The 27,245-nt window shown below is 50.4% G+C and overlaps 1 protein-coding gene across 1 annotated transcript; it reads left to right on the top strand.

The window, feature by feature from the left end:
* Nucleotides 1-23,282: 23,282 nt before the first annotated feature.
* Nucleotides 23,283-26,633, top strand: MAFB (MAF bZIP transcription factor B). Its single transcript, XM_086330862.1, has one exon. It carries the CDS (start codon nucleotides 23,663-23,665, stop codon nucleotides 24,632-24,634), a length of 972 nt encoding a protein of 323 aa, XP_086186988.1. The 5' UTR covers nucleotides 23,283-23,662; the 3' UTR covers nucleotides 24,635-26,633.
* Nucleotides 26,634-27,245: the final 612 nt, after the last annotated feature.

Here is a 27,245-nt window from a genome sequence, read left to right on the forward strand (position 1 = left end):
AGTAATAAAAGATGAAGGGAGATCATGTCTGGGAAAGGAAAAGCTGGCATTTTGCGTCACTCCAAAGCAAGGGTGTGTTTTCTAACAAAGAAAGCTTCTCGTTAGCAAAGTCACTAATTAGCACAGAGAAGCTCATTAGAATTTAAAGCTGCTGTGCTGTGTATCATGGCGTTGCTGTCTCTAAATGTCCCGAGTTTTCAGAGCAAGCGAAGTATCGATGAAATTGACTCAGCATGAAACGTGTCTGGTTTGTGCCAACTGGTGAGGAGGTGGCTTCCCAGCTCTCCTGGCAGCCGACGTTACCAGGTGGCTCATGAGCTGGGCCCACACAGGTGGGCTGGAGACAGCATCTTGCCTGCTTGCCCACCGTAGCTGAGTCCAGGGACTGGCTGCTCATCACTGGGCTAAAACCCGTTTTAATCAGCAGAGGGGAAACTGGCCTTTAACTAAGTTTGCTCCTGATGCCTTATAAATCGTGTTGGCTGCTTTCGTCAACGCTGAGTTGACAAGGGCTACACATAGTTTGGGGCTTGATAAAGAGACGAAGAGACAGCTTCTCAGCATGTTTATTTTTAATAGACATAAAAAATGAAAACAGAGGCTTCTTGCTCTTCTGAATCCTCATTGACAGAAAAATTCTGGAGTAGGAGGGGTATCTTTTTTAATTTGTTTTGTTTAACCAAAATATTCTTGTGGACATGAGGGCAGCTTCAGAACTGAGAATGGCTGAGCTCCAGAAAGCTCCATGGTTTCCTTCCTCGACATGAAGGAAGGTGCTGTGTTTAGGTATCAACACGTCACAGCTGTAGCAACATTCTCTGGGCGCTCGGCTCTGGCTCTGTCTTCTGGGTACCATAAACCCCCTCTATTCCTACCTCATCTATTGAAAAGGCAGCATTGAGAACTGGAGCTATGTATTCTGAGATACATCACTGGAAATCAATCTCCATTCTTATTTCTAAATCTTTTAATAGAAATAACTTCTCCCTGCTGTTTTACTAGACATGGGTGGCACTAAGATAATTTCAGAGAACGTCAGCAAGGATATATCTTTAAGAGCCAATTAAAAAATAGCCACAATAAACATGACAATTTTACATGTCTTTCATATAAAAAGAGCTCTTTCAAATTGAAAAGATGCTGGGAGAAAAATGAAAGTGTGTGAGAAAGAGTTTACAAAAGAAAAACTCAAGTAGCTTTTATTTAATGAACATCTACCAGGTGGAATTTATGCAGGATCTCTCATTCATTGTTTATAAAGACCCCATGAAGTAGGTGTTATTGTGCTCATCCCGATTGGAAAATGGAGAACAGGGACTTCTCTGCTGGTCCAGTGTTAAGATTTCACCTTCTATTGCAGAGGGTGTGGGTGTGATCTCTGGTCAGGAAACTAAGATCCCACATGCCTGGTGGCCCAAAGAACAAAAACCATAAAGCAAAAACAATGCTGTAACAAATTCAATACAGACTTTAAAAAAAATGAACAATAAAGGTTTGAAAAGTTAGTCAGCCCCAAATCATACAGATTATGGGTGGGCATCCAGAATTCAAGAGCAGGCAGCTTGATCTAGCATGGGCTCTTAACTGCTCTTCTATAATCCCATAAATTCACAGACATAATCATGTAAAAAAGTTGAAAAAAAAAGTTTACGTTTACCAGTGAACACAATATGGTAATTTAAAAAAATAAAAATTTTATTTATCAGATTAACAGAGAATTTAAAAATGTTAATATTCAATGCTGGCAAGGATGGGTTGAAACAGTCATTTTAAAATATGAACTGCAATTTGACAATCTCTATTAAAAAAATCTCAAAAATTTATAAGTCATCTGACCCTGCAAAGCCATTGTAAGTAAAATATCCAAAGGAAATTAAAATGTAAGCAAAGTTTTAGACACATAAGTCTCCACTAGAGTGCTGAAAACTTGCTAACTCTCCCACATGAAGGGTAAGTAGATAATGGTCCATTCATTCAATAAAATATTGGAAGCAACAAAAATGATGTTGTGAAAGAATTTCTAAGAATATGGGGAAATGCTTATGCAGAGTGAAAGAAAAGCAGGGCATAAAATTGAAGGTATAATATCAGTCATGTAAAAATACATGATTCAGGGAGTGTTCTCTTTGTAATGGGATTTTATATGGTCATATCTTTTTGTTATAAAGTATTTTCCAAGTTTTCTAAATTAAACATGTTTTACTTGTCTTCAGGTATGGGGACACCAGTGATTGCTTTTAAAAAATCAACTTCTTCACTTAAATTGCAGACCTAATGAACTTCTGAGTCCTGGCACGAAGTTAACCTAAGACGCTGGGTGTGTTGCTCCCTGCATAGACCTGAGACAGCTGAAAGCAACCCTGCGTGTGTTCTTCAGCTCTCTGAATCTCCCCATCATTGATAACATACCCACTCATGGGGTTACTGTGAAGATAAAAATACGTGTAAAAGTGTTAGAACAGTGCTGGCACTGTTCTCAGTAAATGTAAACAGTAATAAGGATAGTCATACATCACTATGGTTTTTCCAGTGGTCATGTATGGATGTGAGAGTTGGACTGTGAAGAAAGCTGAGTGCCAAAGAATTGATGCTTTTGAACTGTGGTGTTGGAGAAGACTCTTGAGAGTCCCTTGGACTGCAAGCAGATCCAACCAGTCCATTCTAAAGGAGATCAGTCCTGGGTGTACATTGGAAGGACTGATGCTGAAGCTGAAACTCCAGTACTTTGGCCACCTCATGCAAAGAGTTGACTCATTGGAAAAGACCCTGAGGCTGGGAGGGATTGGGGGCAGGAGAAGAAGGGGACGACAGAGGATGAGATGGCTGGATGGCATCACCGACTTGATGGACATGAGTTTGGGTGAACTCTGGGAGTTGGTGATGGACAAGGAGGCCTGGCGTGCTGCAATTCATGGGGTTGCAAAGAATCGGACTCGACTGAGCGACTGAACTGAACTGAACTGACTGAATACATTACTGATGTGGTTCTTGGTTTGTAAGTAGGAAGGACAAACTGAGCACCTAACAGGTCTTAGATGTGTACATAGACTGACTTGTCTCAGGATGCAGCTAAAAGCATCTTTATTGGTACCCACCATCCCAGTCCTAGATCTGGGCTTCTGGTGCAGCCCATGCCTTTTGTCAGCTGCTGCAGAATTGAAGGGGATGCCTCTGGGTTTCCCGTGGACTTGTATGGAGAACCTCATTCAATCCCCAATTCTTGGGGCCAAGTACTATGCTTTTCATCTAAAGAAAAATTTCCCCTACAACTAGGAGAAGCAGGTTTCATCATCATCTCTGCATGAAATCGTTCTCCTGGGTCACAAAGCCAGTAAGTGACAGAGCTGGAATTTGAACCTGTGTTGGTCTGCCTCTGGAAATGGTTGAGATGTGTAGCAATCGTGGCTGACAACACAAGCTCTGGAATCAAGACGATCTGGGGTTTTGATTCTCTATGTGGCTTTGAGCAAGTCATAAAGGTGCCTGCACCTCAGTTTGCTCATCTGTAAGATGGGATGATCCTGTATGTCTCTTAGTCCAAGTAGTTGCACTTAGTATGTCTCTTAGTCCAGTATGTTGCACTATTGCTTTATGTCACACCTGGAAAAACAGAATTGTTGCAAATTAAACTATAATATAATAACTCTCTTATCGCTTAGAATTATAATTTTATACTTAGGGAAAAAGCTCTTGGTTTATTTAGACAAAGATTTTTGTAAGGCCATTGTACATACATAAAAAGGAAAATACAAATGAAGAAGTTTGTTTAAGATATTCCTAAAGCTTCTTCATATTCTAAAAATTGACTCAGAATCATTGTGGTCCATGTTTTTCTACACACTAGCATCTTCTGTAACATCACAAACATCACTGGTAGCATTTCTTTAGAAACCACTCGTCTATTTTCTGTGGGATTTTAAACCACAGAAACCTATACTGGAAGTTTTGATGTTTTCCCAGATATGACAGTGACATCAAGACTGCTGCCAGGCTGACAGTGATTGTAAGAAGCATCTCAATCTCACAGATGCTAAAACAGGGGAAAGAAAGCGTCTATCTTAGAACTGATGGTATGTAGAAGCTACCTTATAGGGTTGTTAGAATAATTAAACGAGGCTGTGTTTTTTTTTTAATTTTATTTTATTTTTAAACTTTACATAATTGTATTAGTTTTGCCAAATATCGAAATGAATCCACCACAGGTATACATGTGTTCCCCATCCTGAACCCTCCTCCCTCCTCCCTCCCCATACCATCCCTCTGGGTCGTCCCAGTGCACTAGCCCCAAGCATCCAGTATCGTGCATCGAACCTGGACTGGCAATTCGTTTCTTACATGACATTTTACATGTTTCAATGTCATTCTCCCAAATCTTCCCACCCTCTCCCTCTCCCACAGAGTCCATAAGACTGTTCTATACATCAGTGTCTCTTTGAGGCTGTGTTTGTAAAGAACATAAACCAAAGGCAGGACACAGAGAATGCTCAACAGCATCACCAGCACCGGTATCATCAGTATCATCAGCATCAGCATGGCTATTGTATTCTATTCTAGTCTCTGAGAAGTACCGCATATATACACGGCTCAGCTGAATCTTCCTCCAGACTCTGAGCCAAGGTACGGTGTTGATGAACTACAATGTGCTTGCGTAAAGCCCCATATCCTTCTCTATCTCTTTCTCTCCCTACATGCTTTCTGAACCTTTTCTCTCTCCCCTTTACCTCTCCCTCTCCCATCTCTCCTTTTTTCTCTCTTCCTTTTTCTCTCTGCCTCTCCTTTCCATCCCTACCCAGCTCTTCTGCAAATAAATGGCTCTGTCACTCCATCTCTCTTGTGGGTTTAGAGTGAATGGAAGTGTCTCTTTGAAAAGCTTGTTTTAACATCCCTGACTGGCCCAGCAGCAGGGTCTTGCACTCCCCTCCCTTCTGCTAGAAGATCGGCTCCTGTGGTTAATGATTTCTAGGACCGCCCTGGGCCTTGAGTGCTCCACTCACAGCAGAGGCTCCTGGGCTGTGCTGTGCCCTGCCCTTTAGAGGAGGCTGCTGGTTGTCTTGGAGGCTGTGTCAGTCCTGACTCTGGTGGCTGTAGTCAGATAGGCGCAGGATCTGCCTAAAAAGAAACCATTTATTCTCCTTTATGATTCTTTAAAACAGAAGTTCACGGCTTTTATGATGAGCCTTATACATGCGTTTAATGACATTACAGTATTCGATTACGTGCATTAAGAAGAGGTCTGAGAGCTCTCTGGTGTCCTTAGTTTTAAGTGTATTTTAACTGCCTACAATGAAAGGAACAAGACACAAAACGAGCTGTGGCAGCATCTTCATAAATTCTGAGCTGTAACTGACACACCTTTGCTGGCACCAGGAGCAGTCCAGGCAGGTGGGAACAAGGAAGAGAAGCAGTGGGATCTCTATTTTCTCATGGGTCTAGGGCCAAAGGAAAGCAAGATCAGCCATCCCTATGATGCTTTCTCTCTGGCCAGCATCCAACTCAGGAACGTGCATGGGCTGAGACTAACATCACCCTGGACCCAGCACTCTGCTAGGTTCTTGACACACATCGCTGTGTTCAATCTCGGCAGACAAGTGCTATTTGCCGCATTTTCCAGACAAAGAAACTGAGCCTTAGCCCAGTGAGATGACTTGCTCCAAATTTGCACACGTCTGAGCCGTTATCTGAAGCCAATTCTTTCTATGCCTTTGCACGGCCACTAAGGGCAGAGCTCAGAATGGCTCTCCTCTGGAGAAGTTACTGGAGAAAGAGGAAGCAGGTGTTGAGGCCACAGTAGCAGAGGCCTTCAGAGAGAAGCTGCTTTCTCCCGCCCATGGAGGCATGCATGCATCGAGATGGGAACAGAATCAGGACAGAAAAACTCACTTGAAATGAACTGCTCCCAGACAGGCCGCCATGGTGGCGTGATTGATACTGGAGCATGTAGGTGTAATGAAAGTGATGCCGGCTCCTCTGCACCTGTGATTTATTGAGGACAAATTTAAGATGAGAAAGGGCCCCATACCAGGAGCTGCATCTTCCCCTCGAAGGGAGGGTGGTCATCCATCACCAGCCATTACAAGGGCCCATTGCTAGCGGCTCATCAGATGAGCCAATAGTCTCTTTGTTGGGGTTCCTAACAAGTGTTGGATCAGCAAAAGTCTATTTATGCTGGTGGACCTTTCAGGACCAATTTGTAGTGGGTCACTGATTCTGCTGGGGTATTATCTTCTTTACTACTCGGGCCAGTTGGGGAACGCGGCAAAGATTAATGGTTTTGGCTGCCGAGTTGCCGCCGCAATCTACTGTTTCTGGACCAAAGATTAAGTTTTTTTGTGTTTTACCAGAAAGGGCCCACCTTGCGTGCTTTGATTTACTGACTTGCTTGTGGGGAAAGGAGTCATGGAAATGTACTTGGTTGTGGTGAGGTTTGGCAGATGGCTGTGAGACCTGGCATCTACAACCTCCATCCTGAGGCCCTGGGGAGGGAACCCTGAGCTTCTGGTCCCATGGCTTGGGTCCTGCCGGTACAAGGGGGAACTCTTTCTTGAGCTCCCAGGATATTAAAGCCTGTCCAGCACGCAGCTGCTGACTCTGGGTTCAGAGAGGCAGCCAGTGCCCTAAACTTTATCATTTAAAACTACAGTACTAAAAAAAAAAAAAAAATTAGTTACGGCTTTTTCTTATTGTTTGGAGAATTGCCTGTGTTCCTTTAATACATGTAGGGAAAAAAAAATTAAAAGCAAATAGAACCAAGCCTGAACCAGATGCGCAGTGGTATGAGTATTAATATTTTGGTTTGCATTTTCATCCAGGGTTTTTGCTAGGTGCAAAAATAACATGTGTGTTATTTTACATGAGTAGAATCATACTGGATTTATGTGGGCTTTTTCAAAAACTTATATGGCTTTGCATTCTGCTTTTTACAACGAACATTTTACCATAAGCATTTCCCCCATCTCTTTGTCATTTTCATAAGCCCTATTTTTTTTTTTCTTTCTCAGGTTTTGGGTGTGTTGCAATGTCTCCAGGGCCAAAGGTCCATTCTTTGATGAAGTGAATGTTTGTTGTGGGCTTCCTCTGGGTCAGATCGTGTTGTGCTGGGATCGTATTGTGGATCAGATACAGCGCTCCCGAAGCAGAGGTGCCGCGGTCAGCTCAGAGGGCTGTGCTTGTGCCCTGCAGGGGGTGACTGCAGTACTCCTATCTCCGGCAATGGACCGGAGCACTACAGATGGTTTGGAGGCAGGGGACTGTCACTCCCAGGACCTTGTAGAGTCAGAGCTCCAAAGGAACACTGCTTCTGCAGGAGAGAAGGCTGCTGTTGGCTTTGGATAGCTCAGCTTGGCTTTTTTTTTTTTTAGGGTGAATTGGGAGCTGGGAGCCAAAACCTCCTGCCTGAGTAATAGCAGCCCAATCTTGGAAAACTGGAAAAAAGCCCTGTAGGCCCCAAGGGAGCGGCCACCCTAGGCAGCTGCAGAAACTGCCCAGGGAGGCAGTAAGATATGACAAAAAGGAGTGTGGCCTTCCATGGGACTCCAGGGGCCTGAATTTGGGTCTCCTAGCTGGTGGCCTTGAGCAAGTCATCTTTCCCAGCATCATTTTCCTCATCTGAAAAGTGGGACTCTTATCTCTCAGCTCCTAGGCTTTTGTGCTGGTTCACTACGTTGAAAGTTCTGGGTGAAGAGCTGGCACTCAGCCCATGCCAACCCTGCCCCAGGCCCGTTTTCCGATAGTGTGCTGACTCAATAGATGGATGGGCTCTAATTGTTCCAACAACATGTCTGAGGTTCACAGAGCCTTTCCTTGGGAGCCTTTGTCTCAGGACCATAAATCACCAGACAACTGTCCCCACGGTTGCCTTGGCTGGGACTTCCTTCCCCTGGCAGGGTGGTTGAGGAGGGGCTGGAGGGAGGCGTGGCCACCTCTTCACCGCTGGTTTTTAAATCTCTAATTGGGAGTCTTACTTACTCAGCGATTCCAACATTCCCTTTGTAGAGGCCTCTTCTCCGCCCCAGGGCAGGCTCCCTCCCTTCCTTACCACCCCGCTTCTAGACTAGCATTCTTGAAGTAAGCAGAGCATTTTTTGCTGGATGATGCTTACACAAACTTTCCCAAAGCTTGTCTCGATAACTTGCAGGAGGCTTTGTCTGATAGCTCAAGGCCTATGTCTCTATAGGACTTGTTCTGTTTCTGGGGGAGAAATTTCTCTTGGTTCAAGAGCAGCAGTGAATACCCCAGGCATTCCCAGGCTCCAGGCTCTCCTCTGGTCTAAGCTCCTTGTTCTGGCCTTCAGTTCCAGCCACCCTCACATTCCTGACCATCCCTCGTACCCCAGGACATTCGCTCTTGCTTTTCTCTTGACCTGAATAGCCTTCCCCTGCCCGCACTTTTCACATGGCCATTCCCTCTCAGTCCTCAAGTCTCAGCTGAAATGATATAGAAGCTCCTTCCCTGACTCTCCCTCACCCCAGACTGTGTCATGTCCCCCCAGTGTTAAACTCCCTGAAAGCACACTTTGTTCCTCAGACTTTCCATGGTTTGTGATATATATATATATATATATATATGTGGATATATTTGTGTGATGGCAGATTTAACAAGTTGAATCCCTTCCTTGCTTCCCACTGTCAAATGACCACCTTTGTTTCAATGTTGATTTCAGTGTCTGACACGTTATAGACTCTTGACAAATAGGGGTGTTGACTGAAGAAATGAATGATTAAATAGATAGATGGATGGATAGATGGAGGCATGAATTAGACAGTGAATTAATGAATCGATGAATGAATGAATGAGTGAGTGAATGAATGAATGAATTCCAGGGCCGCATACAAAGGCTCATTTAAGAGACATGCCACTTCCTTGAAGCCCAAGGGGCTGAGGAGTCTCTCCTGTCCCTCTCGTATTTAAGCCTTACTTAAAACCCATGTTTCAGATAACTGTATGTGCATTTCTTCCTGTGTGGTGATCTGTCTTCATCCTCTGCTCTTCTTTTTCTTTTAAATATTTCATTATGAAAATTCCAAAACAGACACAAAAGTAGAGAGAATTATAATAAACCTTCCTGTGCTCCTTATCCCACCCGTCACTGGAATACTTAAAATAAATCCAGTCATCATCTCATTTTATGCATAAATATTTTAGGGCGTGTTGCTAATAGACATGATTTAAAGAAATAGCCATAATACTATGATCACATCTAACGGAAAGGTTTTCTAAAACACCCATCTCCTTTAATATCTAGTATTTGTATGATGTTCAGATATTCCCAGCTGTCTCAAAAATCTCTATTTTACATTTAGATTGTTCAAATTCGGCCTACAAACGTTGCTTTTGGTGGATACATCTCTTAAGTTGCTTTTCATCGATAACATTTTCCCTCTTATCTCCACATTAAAAAATGTCATTTATTTCTTTTTTTTTTAATGCCATTTGTTTTTTGATGAGCCTGGGTCATTTATCCTGCAGAATGTTTCACGTTCTGGCTGATTGCCTCCTGGTGGTATGATCTAACGTGTTCCTCTGTCCCCCGTGTTTCCTGGAAACTCAGATTCAGAGGCTGGATCAGTCACATTTGATTTTTGGCCAGAAGTCTTTGTGGATGGTGTTGTGCAACCTCTGTTGTATCAGATCCTAATGTCTACTCGTTCTCCTTTAAAGATGTTACAATTGATCAGTGGCTCGCCCTGCCGTTCTTAATGAACTCCCTACTCCCATCTCTATTTCCGTGGCATGAGAACTTGTTTTGCAAAACAAGTCAGTAGAGAACATTGATCCTATCGAGCAGGTGTGGGAGCAGCAAGGTCTGATGACAAAGGCACTGATTTAGAGCAGCCCGCCCAGAGAAGAGGTTTAATTGCTCTGCGTCTCGGTTTCCTTGACTGTAAAGTGGGCCTAAGAATAGCTTTGGAACTAACAGATGGGGGAGTGTCTGGTAGATCATGTCCACACACAGTATTAAGTGCTAACTGGGGATTAACCTGCTTAATCTTCCCAACAATTCTATTCTATGAGTTCTGTTATACGTATGGGGGAGAGGAGACACGGAATGTTTAGGTAACTTGCTTGCCCAAGGACAACACAGCTCATAAGTGGCAGAGCTGGGATTTGAACCCAGGCTGTTGGGCTTCAGAGCCTGGGTTTCCACGCTGGATGCTTGTTGAGCCATTTCAGGGAATGGGCAGCTGTTAGTTTCTACACTGTGAGGTATGCAGGGGTGGAGTAAGGCAACCTTCCACGGCCAAAGGCAGATTGCTCTTTGAGTTACACAAATTTATTGTTTCTGTCCTTCACTGTTTTCAGGTGTGTCAGAACCAGCTTGACAAAGCCACCCCTTAGAGAGGGATCAGAGGTATAAGGACCCGCTGTCATTTGAATGAGATTTGACTTTCCCAGAAAAATTTTCCGGAAGCCCAGAGAGGTTAAATGGCTTGCCTAAGATCACACAGCAAGTTTGCCCCTGAGCTTGGATTAGAACCTCAGACTCTCTCCAGCCTTGGGCCACTGTGTCTGGACCGTCCATGCCCATGTAGAGGGGCTCGCTTTACTCCCCACCTCCACACCCACGAGTCGTGTTCATGTGGGGCAAAACTCCTCTGGGAAAATGGACAAACACCCCTGCCAAAGTCACTGTAGCCACATAACACTTTCCTGGCACATCACAGACCTTCCCTTCTCGGTCACTATTGTAGAAGTCTAGGCCTGCTAACCTTGTCCTCCCCAAAGCATTCTGAGAACCAACCTTTCCTCTCCCTTGACCTCCATCATGAAGCCAAAGCAAATAAAAGCGCTGAGACAGGGTTTGAACCCGGTCCTCCTGGCTCAAAGCTCACGGAGGGCTGGAAGTGATGCCAGCACATCTGCCACGACTGCAACCCCATCTTCCAGATAAAGGAAGAGAGGCTCAGAGAGGGGTGGTAACCCAAGGAGCTCACACAGCCTTGCCTACAGCTTGGGCTACAGCACAGGCTGGATCTGTTCCTCCTGCAAGCTAAGAGGAGGTCCCCTGAGGGGTCTCCTGCTGGGCTGATAACGAAGGCCAAGACAATGGTGAAAGGTGCTTCTGGCGCCAGTGTCGGTCGCTCCCCTGCTGCCTCGAGCCCTGGGCACTCGCTCAGTAATGGACTATGGCTGATCCCAGGACTGACTGGCAGCCAGCCTGGAGATCCTCACGGGAAACCTGGAAATTGTGGCCTCCAGCCTGGAGACAGTGTCCCTTTTGGGCACCTGTGGGTGGGGAGGGGGCTTCTGGTTGTCCCAAGGTGGGAGTGCCTCTGAGCCCATGGGATGAGGGAAGATGAACTATGTCCCCTCCTCTCCCCACCCCAACCACGGGGATGGAACACTAGATGAGCCTTCCAGACTGCAAAATACAGAAAACTGTCAAAATGCCAGCTCCTCATTTCCTTTCCCTGCTGTCTCCCTGTCCTGCGCTCCTGGCTGGCCAGCATGATAATCTGCACCCTTGCCAGGGTGGTATTGAAACCAATAAGAGGGTTCAAAGGTGTCCTCAAATACCAGGCTGTGATCCCAAGGTGAGCCAGGCCACCATCACTCCCAAGACAGAAGAGATGTCTCTGAAAGCAGCGTGAACACAGCACAGGCAAGGGCACAGAGGCGCCAGCCAGTAGGGAGCTGCACAGGGGAGAGGAAGGGAGAGCTTTAGGGCAGTGGGGCTGGAAGGGCAGACCTTGAAAGCGAGGCAAAAAGCTCAGACTTTACCTGGTTGGCACAGAGATCCACTGATGGCCTCCAAGGGAAGGCAGAAGAGAGAAACCTGGGGACCACCCAGAGTCCTGGATCTTTCTTAAATACGCCAAGCCAGGTGACAGGCAAATACAAAACGGGAGCATCTGACCTTTTTCTAGGACACCCAATATTTATGTGCTTTGCTCATCACCCAAATTTTATTCATTTACCCAAAGAGTGCAAAAAAGGCGCTTGAGGAAACTGCTATAAATCTAGTGCAAGTCACCATGGTAACCTGATTAGCAGCTAAATTAAGTTCATGATTAAGAAGAAATAAATAAAAATAACTCTCCTCCTTGGCTGGGGCTACCCACTGGGCTACTGGCGGCTGAGCAGATGCTGAGGTCTTGGAGGGCCAGAGCCTGGGCCCTCAGAGATGATTGGGCCTCGGTGGGAGGGATGGATTTACTGCAGAGAAGCTGGGAGCTGACATGAGGGTTGATGAGGCCCCTGGTGGCCAGGCTGGGGAGTGCAGACTGTACCCCTCAAGGCTAAAGCTATGGGTCTCAGGAAAAGGGGCCCATATCCTCCAAGACAGTCTTCTTGATGCCCTGGACCAGTCTTCATGTATCAGAGCATCCTTTCTATGTGTTGTCACCTCTCCAGTTCTCGGTCCCCATGTTCTGGTTGTTAGGGACCCCAATATGACTTAGACCTGGTTCGGGCCCTGGGCAATCCTGGTTTAGATGGTAGAAACAGATAAAACAGGAACTTGGGACACAGTGTGATAAACACAAGGGTGGAGGTCAATAAAATGTACTATAGAATAATGGACCAGTTGGGGGACTTCCTGGAGGAGGTGATGCTGGAAAAAAGACATATGTAGCTGCTGGAGAGTGCCTACTTCAGGTGAGCATTCTGGGTTTTCTGTTTGGAGCTGATTGGCAGGATGTTGGTACCCCAGCACCAACAAGGAATGGGCTGGTATTGTCCCTGATGAGACGTGAGGGGCTTTCTTGGGGGCTGGTGCAGTTAACACAGCTCAAGGATCAGCAGAAAGAGAGAGATGGGCTTCCCGTTTACCCTTTCCAAGTCTCCTTCTGGCCAAAGCAGCCTAGCGCAGTGGTTAGTCAAACAGACTTTGAATCTTCTTCCTGTCCCCTGCCTCTGGCAAGTGATTTTGTTTACTTGAGCTTCAGTCTCAAGGTCTATAAAATGGATGGAAAGTGAAAGTCGCTCAGTCGTGTCTGACTCTTTGTGACCCCATCGGCTACACAATCCATGGAATTCTCTCCAGGCCAGAATACTGGAGTGGGTAGCTATTCCCTTCTCCAGGGGATCTTCCCAGCCCAGGGATTGAACCCAGGTCTCCCGCATTGCAGGCTGATTCTTTACCAGCTGAGCCACCAGGGAAGCCCAAGAATACTGGACTGGGGGTGATAAAAGTTACTATCTCATAAGGTTACCTTGAATTACTGAGATGATGCAGGCTAGATGTGGTGTGGCCCCTCACAGGTAGAAAAGAGTAAGATGCTTGCTGCTGTTAGTTTCCTGCCCTGGGGAGGTCTTGCCCTGATTGGGAGGGAGAAGGACGATGTGGTGGCCATAGAAATGCTCTCCTTAAGTCTCCTTCGGGAGAGATTGCTGCAGGGAGCAGGGGTGACTGACAGCCCCAGCCTCCACCCCTCCGGGTGCTCAAGCTGAGGTTACATTTTCCTCCCCATTGCTGTCAGCCAGTGATGGAGCTCAGGGGTGATGCCGGCTGGCCCTTTCCTACCAGATGTGAGGCACTGTCCCAGGAATGCCCCACCAGCCTGGTTGAACCTTTTCTAGAACAGGGCTGTGGTCTGCACTCCTCCCCTCTCCTGCCCTCCCTCCTCGCCCCTCCCCTCTCCTAGGTGTCAGGTCTGCCTCTGTCGGAAGCTCCCCCTGCCTCCTCCTGCTCCCTCATCCTTCACAGGTGTGTCCCCAGTAAACCTCTTGTGTGTCTAATCCGACAGTTGTCCCTTTCCCCAAGGACCCAGAGGGTCAGGGAACATGTCCCTCCCAGAAGTGGGTGCAATGGAGATAAATAGGAGACCCAACAACAGGTCACAGGGGTGCCTATAGGTGGGGGGTCAAGGCCTTCAGGGACTCCAGTCTCTCTCCATGTCTTGCTTTCAAGCCTGTGTGTGTGCGTGTGTATGTATGTGTGAATGTGTGTATGTGTATATGTGTGTGCACAGTCCATGCTTCCATCACTGCATCGACCATAGCATAGTGAAAAAAAATGTTTTCACCAGAAGATGAGTTCCCGTCTGTCCCCCGACTTAGTCCTGCAGAAGGCCTTGTGCATGGTAGATGCTCAGTTAAAATAACCTGAGTTTCTATGGGAGCTCTATCTAGCCTAAATTTTTCTTTGAACCAATGTTATTTTCATTGTCAGGTATTTTGAATCCCATCACACTTGCTTATTTAAGCTCTTTTATCCTTTGTTTTTGTGACAAAGCATGTATGCATTTGTTCTTTAGTCGCTAAGTCATGTCCGACTCTGTGATCCCATGGACTGTAGCCCACAAGGCTCCTCTGTCTATGGGATTTCCCAGGCAAGAATACTGGAGTGGGTTGCCATTTTCTTTTCCAGGGCATCTTCCAGACCCAGGGATTGAACTCACGTCTCCTGCATTGGCAGGTGGATTCTTTACCACTGAGACACCAGAGAAGCCCATCTGTGTGTGTGTGTGTGTGTGTGTGTGTGTGTGTGTGTGTATTAGTCCCTCCGTCATGTCCGACTCTTTGTGACCCCATGGACTGTAGCCTGCCAGTCTCCTCTGTTCATGGGATTCTCCAGGCAAGAATACTGGAGTGGGTTGCCATTCTATTCTCCAGGGTATCTTCCCAACCCAGGGATCGACCCAGGGTCTCCTGAATTGAAGGCAGATTTTTTACCTCTGAGCCACTGGGGAAGCCCAGGACAGCCACACAGAAAGGTGACAGCAGCCTTGCCAGCAGAGCCTTTAACCCGTCCCTCTGTCTCTGCTGAGCCCTCGGCCATTCCCCTTTCTAGAAAGGAACTAAAGGAGCTTGGTGTCTCTCAGCTCAGCTGGACAGGATGAATCTTCTTTGGGTCCCCTCCTCTCCTCCCACCTCAGGCTCCCAGCCTCAGCCGCCATCTCTCCCTCCCTGCTCAGCAAGATCAGGGAAGCTGCAAACCGAACCCTTACATCAAAAGGGAACTTGAAAAATACTTGGAGCAAAAACTGCTAACTGTGCATCCTTGCTCCGTGCTGCCTCTGATATTAAATCAGGAAATGGCACTGAACAGTTGCTCCAAACACAGAAACAGGGTTGTCAACACAGAAACCAAAAGCAATCTCTAATGGGCAGAGGTGAAAGGGACCTGGCGTGGGGCTGGGATGGGGGGCTGAGACCGAGGGAGGGATCCCTGAGCCGCACTTGTCCATGCCGTTTCTCCAGCGTCTAGAATGGAGCCAGACTCCCAGTCCTGGGCACGGAGAGCACCTTGTCTCCATGAGAGATAAATAAGAAATCAAGCATGTTGTTTAAACCTTTGGGATGCTCTTTTTAATTTCTACAGATATTTACTGAGTGCCTATGATGTGTCCAACAGTGAAACAAACGAAAAAAAAAAGCATCCCCATTTGGATGATCTTCTAGCTATGACTGGAGTCTGACTCTGGCATGGCACTCAAGGCCTTTCAAGTGTTGGCTCCTGAAATAGCCTCTCTGAAATAGCCCACCAAATGCCTGAGATGGTACCTCTGTTCCATGTCTTTGTTTGGGCTAGGCCTACCCCTGGATCTCCCTGTACATCTATGATACATTTCTGCTCAGCCTTCAAAGCCTTAGTTAAGTGCAGCCTTACCAGCCAACCCTTCCGCTAATCCCCTCCAAGGGCTCATTTGTTGAGGATCTGCCTGCATTATAGATGCATCGTCACCACACTTCTCCATCTGCAATGGCAGGGTTTGCAGCTCCCTGGAGGGGAAGAAAGAAGCCATGCCCATTCCTTTGCCTCATCTCCCAGTACTAGTCACAGAATGGACATAAGCGGAACTGAGACAAAAAATGAGAAACTGTGATAAAATCCATTGGTGGTGTGGCTGTGGGGAAACAGGTTACTTTCATATATTTCTGGTGGAAAATTCCAAAGGGCCAATCTTCTTAGAGGCTAATTTGCATGTTAACATTACAAATGTGGTCATCTTTCTTTCCATCCAGCAATTTCATTCCTATCTATTGCAGAGAAACACTTGCACACATGCAAAGAGGAGCATGTAAAAGCAATTTGTTGCAGCATTGTTTGCAACTGTGAAAGATGGAAAAGAGCTTAAATGTCCATAAATATAAGACTGGATAAAAAACTACAGAGCATCCATTGGACAAATTGTTGTGCATTAGTTAAAAAGAAAGAAGTAGATCTCGATGTATTGACAAAGAAGTTGCTGAGTAAAAATAAAAAGTGAGTGGTAGCTCTAGACATAGATGTTAAAACTACATTGTTGCATTTTTTACAATGAGAAAGTAGGCTTGTATATCTTGTATAATTCATTTTTGAAAGAAGAAAGGGAAGAAAGAGATGGAGCAACCACTGTCACTCCTGGCTGAAATAAGCATGGGCTCCGGATGCAGTCAGACAATATTATTCCTTTCATCAGCCCTCGACAGCAGTTTCCAGCCGTGAGAAGGTGCCACACAACTTCCCCTGTGCCCAGAAGCTTACTCTCCAAGCTGATGAGAATGTGGTGGGAAGCTAGAGTCCTGGACTCCTGAAGAACATCCAGGTAGAGGAGATGGGAAGAGGGGAGGTCAGTGGGATGGAATCGCTCAGATCAACCAGATTTCTCCTGACTTGGTCCTTGCTCTAAAGAGGAAGGGTAAGGATTGGTTTAGGATGATTGTTAACTATGGGAGGGGAGAAGGGCATTCAGGAAAAGCCCGAGGGTTCTGAGATATCATATTGCAAGGAAGCATCTGTGTTTGTCTACTTGTTAATTCCCTCCTTCTTCCTTCCCTCCTTCCCCTCTTCCCTCATTCCTCCTTCCTTCCTTTTTCTCTCTCTTTCTTTCTGTCTCTCTCTCTCTTCCTTCTTTCTTTCCATTTTTCCTTTCTTCCACAACTGTAATCCTGTCCCTCCTGGTATAAGACCTAGAGATAGCTCCATCACAGCATTTTTCTCTAGGATCTCATGGTCCAGTTCTACACAATTTCTCAAAACGTGTTTCTTGGACCCCAAACATCAGAATCACCTAGGGAACTTATGAAAATGCAAATACCTGGGTTTCACGTAGACCCATAAAGCCGGGCTGTAGTCAGGAATCTGGGTTTGCAACATGTTTTCTCAAGTGAAAGACATTGGGTTGAGTTGACCGAAGCCTCTCCTTGACCTTCCTGGTATTATCTCCTAAGGCCTAGCTCAAACCTGACAACCAGGTCGTGAGGTCAACCCCAATTCAGCTAGGAGAGGGAAGGAATCGAGGGGGGCCCTGCCACGTGACTCTAGTGTGTCTATTTCCCCCAGAGTGACTAAAATCTTGCTCTGACTCCTGGACTTGTCTCTCCACCACCATTCCCAGCTGCATCACAAGTCCCTCTAAGGTTAAGAGCCACAACAGACTACCTCGTCTAAGGCCTTCAGAACCAAGGGACTGGCTCATTTTTGGCAAGGGAATGGCAAGTGCAAACGCCTGGTGGAAGACAGAGCTTGGGCTATGGCAGGGCTTACAGAAGTGTACTTAGAGCATTTGTGGGGCAGTGGGGGGGACAGGTCCAGTGGGGGATGAGGTGGGAGAAGTTGGCAAGAGCAGATAAATCATTCAGGGCTTGAAGCCCATGCTAAGGAGTTTAGTTCTTTGTCCAAGTGTCAAAGGAATCTGTAATTAAACCCAGGGGAGGGGTGAAGTTAGAATAATCAGATTCACATGAAAACTGGTTCTACTACACTGTGGAGAAAATGAAAGTCTGAGCCAAGACCTCTGTAGTTATCTAAGCAAAAGCTTGGATGAGGGTGAAGGCATTGGACAGAGAAACTGAGGTCTTAAGCGATGGTTGGGAAGTAAGGGATGAAAGATCCAGCTCTGGAGAGCAATGATGAGGCTCTAGAATCTCTAATGCTGTCCTTCCGGGTCTTGGGGAGAGAGTGGGCAGGGAGGAGGCCTCCTGGTCCTCCTCACTGGCCTTAAGTGACAGTGAACTTCGAGCTATCTCCCCCCATTCTGCCACCACCATAGGGATGGATGGATGGGGGCTGACGGCCAAACAGGCTGATGGTACAACACAGGACAGAGGTAGGATGAAGGATCAAGGCCATGATTAGAGGTCAGGCTGTCCTTTACCAAAGGACAGGAACTTGGAGAAGACTCTGCAAACTCTCTCCCCTTTGGTTTGTATCTTGCCCCAGTTTCTAACCTCCATCCTCCAGCCCCATCCCTCAGGGAAGAGGGAAGAGAGCAAGAGTGAGCTCAAGGATGTTTGCCATTGGCCAGAGGACGGACATGTTCATCACTGCCTGGATAACTGAGCTCTCGGCAGAGACTTGGCAAGGTTTAGAGGCTCAGCCGTGACCTGAAAGGAACCACTAGGTCTCTGGGAAGCTGGAAATCCTGACCCAAAGAGCAGCTGAAGAACGGTGCTGACGCTGCATTCCCGGGTTGCCACCCAGTTGAGGTCAAGACCACGGGCTTCCTAGTGTTCGGGGTACTGGACTCAGGGTCTGAAGCTCCAGCTGGTCACCTCTGTGTTGCTAAAGAAACCACTTACCTCTCTGAGCCTCCTTCCTTGTGTAGAGTGGTGATAATCCTCCCCATCTCCAAGGGCAGTTGTGGGGACTGAACAAGTTAATAAAACTCTTTGGACACTGCTATACATCTGTATTTACCTACCTGCCTACCTATCTCTGTAAAACAAGGATAATCATAGTCCCTACATTATAGAGATGTGAGGACTGAAGGAAAAAGTGAAGGATAAAGGCTTTCAGAATCTCTGTACACATGGGTGTGGATATTATTATTAAATATCCCATCTATACTGGAAGCTAGTGGGGCTTCCCTGATGGCTCAGTGGGTAAAAAAATCTGCCTGCAATGCAGGAGACACAGGAGACGTGGGTTTGATCCCTGGGTTGGGAAGATCCCCTGGAGGAGAAAATGGCAACCCACTCCAATATTCTTGCCTGAAAAATCCCATGGACAGAGGAGCCTGGTGGGCTACAGTCCAAGGAGCTGCAAAGAGTCAGACATCACGGAGCAACTTGGAAGCCATACTGCCCAGTGGTCGTCTAACACAGTGCTGTCCAACAAGAAGAAGATATAAGCCACAGATGTAATTTAAAATCTTCTAGAATTCACATTAAAATGAAGTAAAAAGAAGCAGGTAAAACAGTTTAAATGATAAATTTCCATTCCCAGCATGAGTCTGGGTCGTGGGGGAGTGGGGGAGTCCCTGTCCCTAGGGAAGGAAGCTAGGAAAAGGCTCTGCAGAGTTGGGGTAACTCTGGCTTCTTATTGGAATCCACTAAGTCCTTTGGATGCATAAGGCCACCAAGACCCAGAAACCCAAGAATGCCTTTTAGGAAGCATTGGGTTGGAATTCAATGGCCACTGTGTGCAGCAGGGAACAGTGGAAATGACAGCTGCCTTTGGGAAAGAGGAAGAGGAAGGGAGAATTATCTGCTACCTCTTCTTGGAAGCCAAAGACCTGGGGAAACTCAGAGGGAGTGCGAGCGAAGGACTCTCCTCTTCCCAATGGGCCTCGAAAAACCTAGGGGAGATTTCAGGGCTCCTTGGGAGAGACAGGTGATCCGATATCTGGGAGATGCAAACGCAGAAGGCAGAAGCCTGGGCGGGGGGGTGGTCCCCTGACTCAGGTACCTTCCGGGCACAACGCACCTTGGGAACACTGGCTTCCGATTGGCGACCGGGATAGTACAATCTTGCAACCTACTTGGCACGGAGGCGCGGAGTTGCCGGTTCCGTGATTCGAAGCATTCCCTGTGCCGGGCTTCCCTACCCAATACACACACACACACACACACACACACACACACACACACACCCCTCCCGCACCGCCTCCCACTGCACTCAGGCACGCACAGAGACGCCCACTCCCACACCAAACACCTGCAGCCCTCTGGAAATCAGTGTACGGTGCACGTTGGGGCTGAACGCGGCTGCGGGGAGTGCCGCGCTGGGTTGGAGGCGCACTGGAGAGCGCGCGGGCCACTCTTGGGTTAGCGGATGGGTTGGGGAGGGGCGGAGGGAGCCGCGCCGAGAACCTGGGACCCGGCAGAAGGCGGTGGACATGCAGTCCCCTTAAGGAATAACTTTTTCGCCCATCCCCACTCCGGTGCCCGGAGGCTCCGCTGTGGCTCGGACGCGCACAGCCTCCTTGATCACCATCTGTAACCTGAAGAATCCCAAGGTGGTGCGCTCAGAACGCATCGCTCCTGACCCCACCTGGGGTGGGTAGGGAGAAGGGGGTGAAAACTTCAAAATTAGAGTTTGCGGGGTTAGAGACAGCAAACTGTTCAGAAGAGGTCTCTGGCCGCCACCAGTCCTGCTTGGCTTTCCTTCAAAAGAGGCTTGGGCTCGGCGAGCGCATTGCTTCTGTGTCTCCTGGCCTCCTTCCCTTCACGTCTCCTTCTGGACTCTCCACTAGTCCCATCAGCCCTTCTATTTTATTCCTTTCTTTCCCCCACTCCCTATCCCACTCACCTTTCAGAGATGGGGTGTAGCCTCCAGGTACGCCTTGATGGGGATCCCCGCGCGCTAATCCCTACAACCCCACCCCCCACCTCCCGCGCGCCGGGTTCGGAGAAGGGGCACCCGCGTTGGCTGGCAGGGGAAAGAGGCCACTAGGATTTGGGGCGCCGCGACCCCGCGGCAGAGTGCAGCAGGAGCCAGGGTGGGGAGGCCGGGCTGCCCCGTGAGGTCGGCTGCTCTGCATTGGCTTTCACTCCGGAGTAACACGACGGTCTGCTTCACTTTTATCCAGTTTCCAAGTTTTTGGTGGAGGTGGTTGGGTGCAGGGTGGATAGAGGAGGGACTGGGTATTGGGGAAGGTGGATCTTAAACTGTACAGAGACAGCTAAGCCAGAGCCCAGAGGAAGCGAGGGACCGAAACGGGAGACAGAGGCTCAGGGACAAAGAGGAACGCGACCGCCCGGACAAAGCCCGAGTTCTAGACGCTTGGAGAGCGCGCGGGATGACCGTAAGCGAGCAGGAGGCTAGAACGCAGAGGGCTGCGGGGGATGGAATCCTCGGGCCTTGACGTGGGACACTCCTGATACTCAGGTTGGGTCCTCGACAGTAAGGGTCAGACAGACCCGAGGGTCCAACAGGAGGGCCCAGACCGGCCGGGCAGCCTCAGTGCTCTCGCAGAAGGCCAGAGTGTGCGCGCGAAGGAGGGAGCTGACGGATAGGATCAGTGGCACCGGGAGAGCCCAGTGCGTGTGTCCGGCTCTGGCCGCCAGGAGCCTGAGCCATAGTCTGCATAGATCCGAGAAGGCCGACCCAGTGTAGCCTCGAACAGTCACCCTGCGGAGCCGCGATCTGAGTGCGCTCTGGCTGCAGGAGAACGAGGCAGGGACCAGCAGGGTGCGTGTCCGGAGCGCCCACCTTCGAGCAGGGGCGGGGCGGCGGCTTGGCCCGGACTCTCCTGGGAAAAAGCCTAATCGTTTCTGCGGAGAGCATGCTTAGCGTAGAGGACTGAAGACTGGCTCTTCCAGCATTACAGCTGCTGATCCAAACCTTTCAGTCCCAGTCTTAGTTCAAATATATTAATTTTATTAAAAATAGGCGGCCCAGGGTCACACCTCACTCCAGTCTTACCGGGGGCGCAAGAGAACAGAGTTTTCAAAATTGACTGGAGGCAAATATTTTACCTTCGCACACTTAAAAAACCACATCTGGCCGTCGCCGCATGAGCGTGCACACCCGATCCTGGCGTCGGTCTTGCGGCGGGGTAGGGTGGGGGGAACGGGGATCCTGCATAGGCGGCGGCCAGGACACACTCACCCAGTGCGCGCTTCTCCTGTCTTTCGCTGCACTCGCGCAAAGCCGAAGAGCAGAAGGCGACGCCGGAGGCGGGTCGTGTCTCCGGTTACAGCGAATTCGCGATTTATCCGGCTTCTGCGCCCGGGCCGGGGTCTCCAGAGCTCATATTTCGGGCCACCCTGTACCCGATAGAGAAGGTGCGCAGCGCTCAGGCACTGTATGGATGCTTCAGTGTGGTGCGCTCAGGGGTCTCCGTCTGCGCTCGGGGTTGGTTTCTCATCGGACAGCCCTGGGGCCCCTCGCAGTGGCGTTTCCGCTTTCGGCCATCCTTCTAATTCGGCCTAGGACCTTCCCGTGCAAGGAGCCGCCTCCAGGCATCCCTCCCTGCTCCTCCGACCCCTGACCCCCGGAGCTGGAGCGCGAGTTTCATGAGGGGAGATCAGCGCGGAACTCGGGGCTGAGTCCGAGGACCGAACTGAGGACCTGTGTGTGGCTCTAGAAGAAACTGTCTTGGGCTCCGGTGCACACACAGATTACGTTCCGGGCCGCCTTGGGTTGGGCCGGTTGGGAAGACCCAGCTAGGTCCGAGTGGTCAGTCTAGCCTTCCCGCTGCGGGCCCCGCGATTCGGCGCGTCTTTGCGCACAGTGGCCACTTGGAGTCGCACTTTATGCCTGTTTGAGCCTCTCCTTCTCCGGCTGACGCCGGGATCTGCTTAATCGTTACAAAACGTTCAAACAAAAACAGGGCCGGTTTCCCAGCAGCCGGGAGCCACCCGGAGCACCGTCCTGCACTGGCCTCAGTGCCCAGCATGGAGAACTCAGTGGATTCTCCGCGTTTGGCTGGGGAGAGAGCTTCGGAACCTTTGGACCAGTTCTTCCCCTGCTCCCTTCATCTCGTGCATTTGTGGGTGGGGTGTGTGGGGAACCGAGGCCGATCTCAGGATTCGGCCACCGCACCCGCCAGGAGGGGGACGGCTCCCGCTTGGCCTCGAGGAGGGTCCCCTGAGACTGAGTTGGATTTGAACATAACTCTTGGAGTCCCAACCCCGCCACCCTAACACACAAATATGCGCAGACCTGCAGAAACACAGCCACGCACTGCACACATGCGGCCGCTCGGCACACGGAGCATCTCCCACCGAGCAGGGGACGCTTGGGAACAATGGACTCGAGAGGTGTCGTCCTGGCGCTCATTCTGAGCCTCTGTGGCTTGGGGGACACGGGTTGGGGGAACCAAGGGTAAAGAGGGAGGACAGCGCGCGAAGGAAGGGGTGGAGGTGGCGGCCCGGCCTGGGGCAGGGAGGGGGGGCGCGCACCGAAGGCGAGCGGGCGGGGGCCGGGACACCGAGAGGGTGGGGTGGGGGCTGGGCCCGGGCCGGCGGTCCCTCTCGGCTTCAGCCCTCCGCCAGGCCTCGGCGGCTCTCCGACTGCTCGCGCCGCCAGTCAGCTGACTCGGGGGGCGGAGGAGCTGTCAGGCGCGCCCCGCCCTGCGCCGCCCGGCCGCGGGGCCCGTGCAGCCATTGGCCAGCGCGCCGGGCTGCCCGGGCCCCCGCGCCCCGGTGACATCAGGGAGGCGATAAAAGGCAGCAGCGGCGCCGGATCCCGCACAGCTGCACCGCCGGGCTGCGAGCGGCTGCGATCCAGAGAGCCCAAGAGCAAGAGAGCTAGAGAGCGAGCCGCGGGCGCTTGCCCGGCGCCTCCCCTCCGCCCGGCCGCGCGCCCCGCTCGCTTCTCCACTCACTCCCGGCCCTGCCCGGCCCCGGCGCGGCCACAGCCCCGAGCTCTAGGGCGGCGCAGGCAGGCTCGGGATTCTCCGGCGCGCCGCCGCATCCCCAGACAAAGGCTTGGCCGGCGGCCCCGGCCCGCTGCGCCCTCGGCTCCTCGCCTCCCGGGCTCACCGCTCTTCACCCCAGCTCCCGGCTCGGCGCGTCCCGGCCGGCCGCAAAGTTTCCCGGGCGGCGGCGGCGGCTGCGCCTCGCGTCAGCGATGGCCGCGGAGCTGAGCATGGGGCCCGAGCTGCCCACCAGCCCGCTGGCCATGGAGTACGTCAACGACTTCGACCTGCTCAAGTTCGACGTAAAGAAGGAGCCGCTGGGGCGCGCGGAGCGCCCGGGCCGGCCCTGCACGCGCCTGCAGCCAGCCGGCTCGGTGTCGTCCACACCGCTCAGCACGCCGTGCAGCTCGGTGCCCTCGTCGCCCAGCTTCAGCCCCACTGAACAGAAGACTCACCTTGAGGACCTGTACTGGATGGCGAGCAACTACCAGCAGATGAACCCCGAGGCGCTCAACCTGACGCCCGAGGACGCGGTGGAGGCGCTCATAGGCTCGCACCCAGTGCCCCAGCCGTTGCAGAGCTTCGACGGCTTCCGCGGCGCGCACCATCACCATCACCACCACCACCCACATCCGCACCACGCGTACCCCGGCCCCGGAGTGGCTCACGAAGAGCTGGGCCCGCACGCGCACCCGCACCATCACCACCACCACCAAGCGTCGCCGCCGCCGTCCAGCGCGGCCAGTCCCGCGCAGCAGCTGCCCACTAGCCACCCCGGGCCTGGCCCGCACGCGGCGGCCGCGGCGACGGCGGCTGGTGGTAGCGGCAGCGTGGAGGACCGCTTCTCCGACGACCAGCTCGTGTCCATGTCCGTGCGCGAGCTGAACCGCCACCTGCGGGGCTTCACCAAGGACGAGGTGATCCGCCTGAAGCAGAAGCGGCGGACCCTGAAGAACCGGGGCTACGCCCAGTCGTGCAGGTATAAACGCGTCCAGCAGAAACACCACCTGGAGAATGAGAAGACGCAGCTCATTCAGCAGGTGGAGCAGCTTAAGCAGGAGGTGTCCCGGCTGGCCCGCGAAAGAGACGCCTACAAGGTCAAGTGCGAGAAACTCGCCAACTCCGGCTTCAGGGAGGCGGGCTCCACCAGCGACAGCCCCTCCTCTCCCGAGTTCTTTCTGTGAGTCGTGGCCGCTCCCGGCCCCCGCCCTTGCCCCGGCCCGGACTCACCCGTCCCGTATCCCTAGCCCCGGACTCCCCCGGACCCTGTCCCTGCCACGGCCCCAGCCTTGACCTGTTCGACTGGAGGGAGGAAGGGCGCGCGGGACGCGGGCGACGGGAGGGCGCGCGGGCAGGCAGGGGACCTTGGCCAAATCGAGCGCGGCGCGCGCCAGCGCCGCCTCCTAGACTCGAGCAGAGCCAGAGAGAGGCAAGGGGGTGGGAAGTCCCAGAGCAACTTTTCTCCAGGCTGGAGGGCGGCAAGGCATAGTCGCGAGGAGTCGCCAAGGCCGTCTGGAGACTCCTGGCTTCCTGAACTTTTGCGCGTTAAGCCGGGGCAGCTGCCTCAGTCCGGAGCGTAATCCAGCCCAGCAACAGAGCAGCGAGGAGAGGAAAGGAGAAGGGACCCTGGCGGCCCGTTCCGGCAGGCGCGAGGCGAGGCTGAGCGAAGGAAGGACAGAGGCGGACCTCTCTGTCCTGGGTCCGGAGAACACTGGCTTTCAGCCCCGAGACGCGGGCCTCAGTTAGGACGTTCTGCGCGCAAATCTCATCAATTTTATTGCCTGCTCGATTATATAGAAAAAAATACGAAAATCTGCATTAAAAATATTAATCCTGCATGCTGGACATGTATGGTAATAATTTCTATTTTGTACCATTTTTCTTGTTTAACTTTAGCATGTTGTTGATCATGGATCATAACCCCCTTGTTTTCTTTGGGTGAGAAGGATCGCAGTTCGGAAACTCCGGCGGGCGGCCGCCTGTCCGGTTGCAGTCTATCGGCTGTCGGCTTGTAAATACCCGCCCCGCCAAACCGCTTAGAGGACGTGGCAGCAAGTGGAGTGTCTTTGTTTGGGTTTATTATTATGGCATTTTTTTTTCTTTTGTAAGTAAAAAAAAGTTCTGGGTATTTGCATCAGAAAACAACTTTGTCTTGGGGCACCCTTGGAAGTTGCATGTTGTCTCCCCCTCCCCCACCCCCTTTGGTCCTCTCTTCCTCCGAGTTTGTTTTCAATTTTGTTTTTGATGGGAGAAGGAGGACTGGGGTCCCAGTTCCTGAGTGCCAGGGCAGGGCAGTTGCTGAGTACCAGGGTGTGCAGAGTTTCACACTCGGGAGGTACAGGAGTGCCTTCCTGTCAGCTGGTCTTAGGGCTCAATTGACACCCCTAACAAGAAAAGGAGGGAAAGCAGGTCTTGTTTGCTTTTTAGTGCAACCAGAATCACTCCCAGGGTCCCCACGAAACCCTCCAGGCCGGCACTCATTGCTGGGGCCAAAGAGCTCCTAGGGCTATCGGCTTCACCAGCCCGGACAGCCCAACTTATGTTGAACCTACTGCCACACTCAGAAAGTACCAGAAACCCCAACACTGGCAAGACATTTTGCAACTTTCAAGTGCGTTCTTTAGATCTATATGTTACGTGTGTTTTCTTTCCCTGCTTTGGAGATGGCGGGCGAGTTATTGGTGGTGTTACCCCCTCCCCCACCCCTTCAGTTGTATAGTAGTTATAGGGAAGATCTGGGTGTTTTTCTTTATTATTACTTTTTTTCTCCCCTGCAGGTCAGTAAGAGGATTTAAGTTGCACTGACAAAAATACCAAAATGAAAGCGTATTTTTTAGTTCTCATTTGAAATTGCTGGCGCTGCTGGCCGGATGCATTTTTGAGTTTGTATTAGTTGATAAATTAACAGTAATAACAAGATTGTATGAACCGCATGGTGCTTGCAGTTTTAAATATTGTGGATATTTGTCCTGCATTGGAAACGAGCTTCGGTTTTTACAGATTCAACTGTGTTGAAATCAAATTTGCCACAACAGAAATTGTTTTTATTTCATGTACAATAAGGGATCAATTTCAAACCCTGCTTATGATATGAAAATATTAAAACCTAGTCTATTGTAGTTTTATTCAGACTGGTTTCTGTTTTTTGGTTATTAAAATGGTTTCCTATTTTGCTTATTAAAACCATGGAAATGGTGTTTATTTAGAGGATTCTGCGTTCGCCTGACTTTTCTTCTCTTGCCTCTTCAAGAGTTGATCCAATTTGAGGGGCACTCTCACCCCTTCCTTGGCTGGTGGAGAAACAGCCCAAGTCTGGGCAGACCTCTCTGTTGAGTGTGTGAGTGTGTGTGTACCTGAGCCTTAAATGTGTTTTCTGCTTCTCACCCTAGGTATAGACACCGGTCAGGAGCCGGTGTTCGTGAGCAGAGAGGGGGCCCATGCCACTTTGGCGGAGCTTTCAGGCTTGGGCACCAGGATTGGCCTGCTAGCCTACTGGTTCTGAGGTTGGCCAAAACCAGGAAGCTGGGAGTTGTCACCCTGATGGGGAAACAGGGTATTTCTGGCAATCAGGCTCGCTGGCCCTGCCATGTCCAGCCTGGTGCATCGGCTGGGGGCAACCGGATTTGCCCTAGAATGCCTGCTCTAAGTGGAGGCCCAGCCCCTTCTCCCCGCAGGGCCTTTGGAAGCAAGTGGAATCTAGTATGAGGTCTTGGGGTGGAAGACCCTTCAGACAGGAAGCCTGTCCCTGCAAACCTGTTTGCTGCCACTTGGGCCTGGAGTGGTCAGCCCCCAAAA

This window comes from Bos grunniens, chromosome 13 (assembly GCF_055505025.1).
Source record: "Bos grunniens cultivar Pamir isolate PY7600 chromosome 13, Bosgru_T2T1.0, whole genome shotgun sequence".
NCBI classification, from domain to species: Eukaryota; Metazoa; Chordata; class Mammalia; order Artiodactyla; family Bovidae; genus Bos; species Bos grunniens.

What these genes read in the sequence shown, in the direction of transcription:
- MAFB (XM_086330862.1), top strand. Translation starts at nt 23,663, where the DNA reads ATGGCCGCGGAGCTGAGCATGGGGCCCGAGCTGCCCACCAGCCCGCTG.